The sequence below is a fragment of the Nuphar pumila genome, chromosome 16 (genome assembly GCF_984573655.1).
Source record: "Nuphar pumila chromosome 16, dmNupPumi1.hap1.1, whole genome shotgun sequence".
NCBI classification, from domain to species: Eukaryota; Viridiplantae; Streptophyta; class Magnoliopsida; order Nymphaeales; family Nymphaeaceae; genus Nuphar; species Nuphar pumila.
In genome coordinates, this window is record NC_143264.1 from 83,686,799 (window position 1) to 83,693,832 (window position 7,034).

Genomic DNA, 7,034 nt, shown 5'->3' on the forward strand with positions numbered 1-7,034 from the left:
TCTTAAATTGCCGATGTTTCATTTCAGTAAGGATTTCTCATACTTACATTGATCATGCGAGCCTATCATCAGGTATGGATTCTATGGAGACGTAATCAAAGAGAGTGAGTGCTATCGCTGGCTGGGCCCTGTTCGTTATGATTATGCTGGAACAAAGGTGTTTTTACAACACAGGTATCCTAGAGAAAGATGATCCGGACATGTAAATCTTGAGCAGTGCTTTGTTTTTAGCCTCACCCTTCTGTTTCTCTCTAATCATACTTGGTCTCTTCAGATCATATGAAGCAGAGGTCTCTTTTGTGGCATCCAAAGAAACAGAGGAAGATAGTAGTGAAAGCGGATCCCAAGAAATTGGGGAAAGAGTTAACGGCCCAGCAAAGAAATTTATCTGCCGGGTGGACTGTCCCACTTGTAGTGAGGCTGTAAAGCCTGTTCAGTTGTTTTCAGATGATGATACATCTCAATCATGTGCACAGAATGAAAGTTTAAGGTGGATAAGGACAAAAGGGCGTTTCTTAAGTGTGGGTGCAGCCATTATCTCATGTCGCAACGAAAGGGCCCCTGATGGTGTGGTGGCTGATGCACACCTTGCAGATGGTCTCCTACATCTTATACTGATTAGGGATTGCCCTCATGCTCTGTATCTCTGGTAATCTGGAAAAGAATTTTCTCATTGCACTCAAATTTGGAGAATGTTTTCATCATGGACTTAGTTTTATCCAATTAATCGCATTACATAATGAAAGTTGGAGCAGGAAAAAAAATCTAAAATCTGCTTTTCAACAAAATAAGTTTAAAAGAAGGATTGCTAACTTCGTCACCTGCTCTCATTTCTTGTTCAATTGAGTTTCTTTAAGAAAACTGTTCTTTCCTTTCTGCTGTTGCTCTCTTGTCCTCTAATTATGTGTGGAGAACTTGATTTTACCATCAAGTGTTGAAACTTCTCATTTCTTAATTTTGCTAAGAAAGGGGATTGACCTTTTCTGATGTTTTTTTTATATCTAGGCATCTAACTCGGCTTGCAAGGAAAGGCGCGGATCCACTAGATTTTAAGTTTGTGGAACACCATAAAGTATGCAAAACATTTGGAAAAATTGACATCTTGCCTTATGTTCTTTACTGCTAATTCATCCGTTTTCATTTCTAGACTCCAATGTTCACCTTCATCTCGTCTGGGGATGAAAGTGTATGGAACTTGGATGGTGAACTCTTTCAGGCACACCAACTGTCTGCTCAAGTTTTCCGGGGTTTGATCAGTCTGTTTGCAAATGGGCCTGAAGATTAAAGACTGTTAACGGTCCTGTTGAGCTTCAGGTAAAATGCCTGAAATATTTCAAACTTTGATTACTTTTAATTGGATATGGTATTGCTTTTGCTATTTCTATTTTGATGGCTCTACTCTAGGAGTCAATGTAAGAGTGTGCTGGTTGCAGACTCGCAGCTTGCTCAATTTGGTCAGGGTTTCCACTGACTCATCAAAACTCTAGCAACTCAGTCTGACCCACACATGCAGTTGCGAGTCTATCAAAAAGCATAACGGATTGACCTTTTTTTATGCCTATTGGATTCCTGTGACCTGGACTTTTTAGATGATTGGAGAAATATATGATCTTGAGTCAAGGTGCTTGGTTGCACTTAACACGATGGTTGGCAAATGAGATGAGTGGCTCATTGCCTCGGCTCATTAAGTGCTCATTCAGATGAGCAGATCATTATGGTTGGCAAATGAGATGAGCAGCTCGTTGTCTCATGGAGATGGCAAACGAAATGAGCATCTTATTATGGTATGGTTAGCTGAGCCGTGGGCTGCTCATGATGATGAGCTCGGGCTGGTTTGCCATTATTTGGAGCTTCAACACTCCAAGCTTGGTAATTTTGCCCTTTACTAGCCTTACCAGACCCAGGTGGACTGAATCATATCCAGTTCTGGCCAAATCTAGGTGGGTTGGGCCAGGCCGGGCCCTTTAAACCCGACTGATAAATGGGCTAGGTCAGTCTGGGCTCCGCTGAAATTGTATTTTGGCCCTACACGGGCCCACCCATTTACCAGTCAGGTCGGGTTGGGCCCGATTCTTATAGGGCTTGGGTGCAGATACCGCCCAAACCTCTGCCATAGCGGGCTTGGGTACCCACCAGCCCATGGGATACCCGGCCTGTTACCCACTCTTACTGTGAGCTGATTCTATTTAAATCATATATGTGGCTTATGTTACAAGTTCCCCAAATTCTAAGATTATGACTAAAAGGTCATTTATGTAGTTTTTTTACTTGTGATATTGGTTCTTTCAGGTTTGCTCAAAGAGTCAAGCAACCGGCCAACAAAAATATAAGTTCTTTTCCAGAAATATATGTTATGCTCCCCCAACAACACCACTCCCCCCCCCCCCCCCCCCCCAACTTGGCAGCATTTCAGAGTCACCAATTTTTGTATACCAACTGTATTTGCTTGCATGAATTGACGCAACTGCGGATGCAAGGAAAGTAATACAAGACAGAGGGAGCTTGGTGCAACATGTTGTACTTAGAAAGCACCTTTGCCAGAAAAATGGGGATATTATTCTAAGAATCTTTTTTATCAAACTGGCAGGCCTGTACGACGAATAATGAGAAGTGCATAAAAAAAGGATATCTGACCTGCCTTTAATCTCATTTGTAAAGCTCTCATGATGGTTAAGATCCAATCTAAACATATTGTAATGGAATTTCAAAAGCTAAAATTGAACATAAAAGTTTTTTTTTCGTCAATGTGCCTTATTTGAGGCAGGAACAATGGTGTCTTGTAGATGTAGTGCGAGTAGCCTTATGTGACTATAAAAACGCTTGCTGTTTTCGTGCAAAGTCATTAGGACACGAACCACCTCTCTCTCTCTTTCTCTCTCTCACATGCAGTGCATGCACTCCAGCAAAAAAGACGATCTTTTAATTATGAAATTTTGGCATTTTTATGGCCATTGGTTTTTTAATGGCCAAAAAGTCACACAGGTGATTAAAATGCTGATCTTCACTACAGATCATGTAGATCATGTCGTTAGAGTCGGATTTCATGAAAACAACCTGCAACAATGAAATCCAATAAGGGGTATGACATTACGATGCAAAGATAAGGATGAGTGGATCTCGTTCTTTCATTATAATCCAATTTACCAAAAAAAAGTGATTTATACTCTTCATTAGTATCAAATAACAAAATATATATAGAGAGAGAGATGGGAGTAGCTGCCTACGGCAGCCTACCAGGGTTTCCAAGTTTTTTTTTTCATAACTGACCACGCAGATGCGGTGGGCATGATTGATTTGCTAGGAAATGACACTCGGATCATATTTTTTGATAAATATGATTTTTTTAAGCCTTGAATATTTATGATATTTATAAACATTTTACACCATCAATTTTTTAACCCTATAAAAACCTACCTGCGTGTTTGAATAGAATGATTCAAGAGTTCATTCCTATAAAATCAAACACATAAAACACATCTATATGGTCAGATTCTAGAAAAACATGGAAAGGAACCCTTAAAAAGCCCCTATAGGCAGCAGTATATATATATATATATATATATATATATATATATATATATATATATATATATATATATATATATATATATAGAGAGAGAGAGAGAGAGAGAGAGAGAGAGAGAGTAGCTGCTTACGGCAGCCTACTCCCCCAGGCCATCCATCACTGATGATGGATGGTTGAAGTTGCACAGCATGTGTGTGGCACATGGCGCACACACGCAAAGGTCTTTGGCGGCGGTTGTGACCGCCAAAGACCCTTTCAGCATTACAAAAATTTGTGCACCGTCCATCACACACGCTATGAACACCTAGGGGGTGTAGGCAGCTACTCCTCTCTCTCTCTCTCTCTCTCTCTCTCTATATATATATATATATATATATATATATATATATATATATATATATAATCACTAGAATATGTGAATTAGAAATATAATAACTACCATGTGAACTAGCCATTTCCAATGCCCTTTTTGTAAATCCAACCATGTAGATGTGTTCGGCATGATGAATTTACGAGGAATCAACTCTTGGATCACATATTTTCAATGGAAAATATGATTTTTGGATGGTTGAATATTTATGAAGATTATGAGTCATTGATTTTAAAGCCTTAAAAGATCTTTTTTATGCATCATAATAGGATGATTCAAGGGCTGGTTCTTATAAAACTTAGGATGTAGATCACATCTGTGATTTAACAGAAAATAGCAAAAAATCTATAAAGCACAGTTTATAAGCTAGATCTCATATTTTCAGTTCTCGTGTCTTATATGGATGTCTTTGGTATCAATGTCCATACAGTATCTGATACATTAGATGTAATGCATGTTTGATTTAGTGGATATCGGCCCATTGATCATGGTTTTTTGACAATTTTTTTTTTAAGTCAGAAAGATTTCAGCTGTTGAATTTTTCATTTGCTGGAAAACCTGTTTGTACATCAGAATTTGGTGATCCAAGGGCCGATCCTCACTAAAAAAACACGTTACGGTGTCAAATTGAGTCGAAACAACTCACCCATGTGAATTTAGACTCATTTATACTGTATGGACATTGATACTAAAGATCATCATATATATATGGACTGGCGGGGTTGAGAGAGAGAGAGAGAGCTTGGCCTCACGAGTATGCGACTTTCCATGGTCATTGACGACTTATGTTAGCATATTAGGTGTACAGATGAGTTGAGTAAGGCAAAAGTAATGGTACATATTTGATATAGAAATCTGGTATTGAATTTGATACAGATATGTGTTCATATTCCATGTAGGAACGTGGTACTGAATTGGATACAGATACATCATGTCCCTCCAATGTGGTGGACATCATTATTCCTCAAACATATTTATATATATTTTAAAAGTTTATCCAACTTCAATCTAGTTATATTAATGCTAACAAACATTCTATTGATTAAAGTAATCAAAACACTTTTAAAAGCAAAATTCTTCAAGTAAACTATAATCTAAAAAAAAATGTGTTTTGACCTTTTATTTATCTTAAAAACAAAAAATATTCTCCACTTGAAGGTAATTGTGTGCTTTTAAAAAATACAATTACTTAACAAATGTCTCTTTCATTTGACCAGCTGAATATGGTTATGTTTAATATAATTAGTTTAAGTTAGACAAATATATATAGATGTGTGTGTTGAACATTGACTACTATGAAGTTATGATGCTATTAACTATAAATCATTGCTTTTTCATATTTTCTATATATTTTTCTTTTTAACACACCTTATAGCTCTGATCAGCATGGTTTGCATGCTCAGTGTAAAATGAGTTTTGGTTCATGCGTTTGTGATGTGCAAACAGGTTTTCACGGACTTGAAAAGTTGACGAGCCATAATCTGTGAAGATTTTATGATTCAAAAAATAACGCTTTTATTTGAGAAAATTTGATCCATGTTGCAATCCTTAACAAACAAATCATTCTAAACACATCTACGTGGTTAGCTTCAGTTAATACATCTTGCACCTAAGATTTTCAGTTGTATAGTATATATGGTACCTTCAATAATAGCAAATATCATATTTCAAAAGCTTCAAAAATCAACTACTCATAATGCATCAAACTCCAGGACTTAAAAAATCATATATATATATATATATATATATATATATATATATATATATATGGGTCAATATTTAGTGCTATTGAAGGTACAAAATTATTGAGTATAAATCACCTTCTTTTCATATTTTTAGATTTTTTTGGTGAATCAGACAATGGATGCGATATAGATCGGTTTGTTTAATAGAAGATGAGTTTTGAATCATGTGAATTTGGCATATAAGTAGGTTTTTAAAGAGCATAAAAAATCAATGGCCCACAAAATACTAAAATTTGTCAACTCAAAAAATCATACTTTTGGATAGAAATAACCCATTCTAAGGTTTGACTCTTAGCAAACAAATCATGCTAAATACATCTATCTGGTTACATAAAGGTTGAAACTATGATATCCAGTTCAATAGTTTCATGCTCTGAATAGAATTCTTGTTAAATTAATTTGATTCAAAGCATGATTTTTAGTGAATAATGATAAATACATCTAAAAGCTTAAATTAAGCATTAAACACATTTAAGCACAATTTTTTAAAGGGGTATGGGAGATAAATGGTTTGGAACTTAAACATTACTCTCTATATATATATTTATATATATAGTAACCTTTATCATCAAACACTTGAGTCATTCGATGCAAATTAGACGCTTTTGCACCGCTGATCTCATGCACGATAAGCGACACAATTTTTTTGCGTGAATACAATTTTTAGAAGCGGTCAAGAACGTGTCGTTCGATGCTTCACCTGTTCAATGATATAAGTTTTCGTGTGTGTATATATATATATATAAATTGGTAGCTGCTCACATGTTAGTGCTAAATGATACGTGCTAAATTGGTTTTTTTCTGTTTTCTGGTATTTTTTGCAGTTTTGACTTCATAAATGTGTTGGGCATGATCGATTTATGAGGAAACCACACTGTGTTTTCAATGAAAAAGATGATATTTGGAGCCTCAAAAATTTACAAAGATTTTACACTGTTCATTTTTTCAAACATTATAAAAACTTAACCATGTGTCGGAATTCTATGAATTTATAAGTAAAATAAAAAGACTGAAAAACTCACCTAATATATAAAGAGAGAGAGAGAGAGAGAGAGAGAGAGAGAGCAGTTTGACCTCAACGGGGATGTAATGTGATGGTACTACCTATGTGAGCACGTTAGGTGGCCAATTTGTTTAGTGTAAAACAGTATGAACGTGGTACTGAATTTGGTACAGATGCATTGTCCCTCGAGCGGGGCGATGGACGTCACTTGCTCATGCCACCCTGACGCATATCCCCATCCTTTTACATCTACACGAGCTCAGATACATCTATCTTTGATTTCTCATCAGGCACTACTCCGCCCATGCACAGAGAGAGAGAGAGAGAGAGAGAACGTGCCCACCTCTTTTCAATCACCATGAGTTTCTGTTCCATTAAGACCGAGACGTG

General features: G+C 36.5%; 1 protein-coding gene across 6 annotated transcripts in view; it reads left to right on the forward strand.

Annotated features, from left to right (window-relative positions):
- Positions 1-2,743, forward strand: part of ACD5 (Diacylglycerol kinase family protein) — a 28,415-nt gene extending 25,672 nt beyond the window's left edge. For 5 of the 6 annotated variants that reach the window (XM_089991550.1, XM_089991547.1, XM_089991548.1 and 2 more), the window contains 5 exons: positions 73-174; positions 275-649; positions 1,006-1,072; positions 1,148-1,314; positions 2,290-2,743. In XM_089991550.1, coding sequence (XP_089847676.1) covers positions 73-174; positions 275-649; positions 1,006-1,072; positions 1,148-1,285 — 682 coding nt within the window. In that variant the 3' untranslated portion in view covers positions 1,286-1,314; positions 2,290-2,743. Of the gene's footprint in view, positions 1-72; positions 175-274; positions 650-1,005; positions 1,073-1,147; positions 1,315-1,433; positions 1,566-2,289 lie in introns of those variants that run through there. The other variant, XM_089991546.1, reaches the window with a different exon arrangement.
- Positions 2,744-7,034: the final 4,291 nt, after the last annotated feature.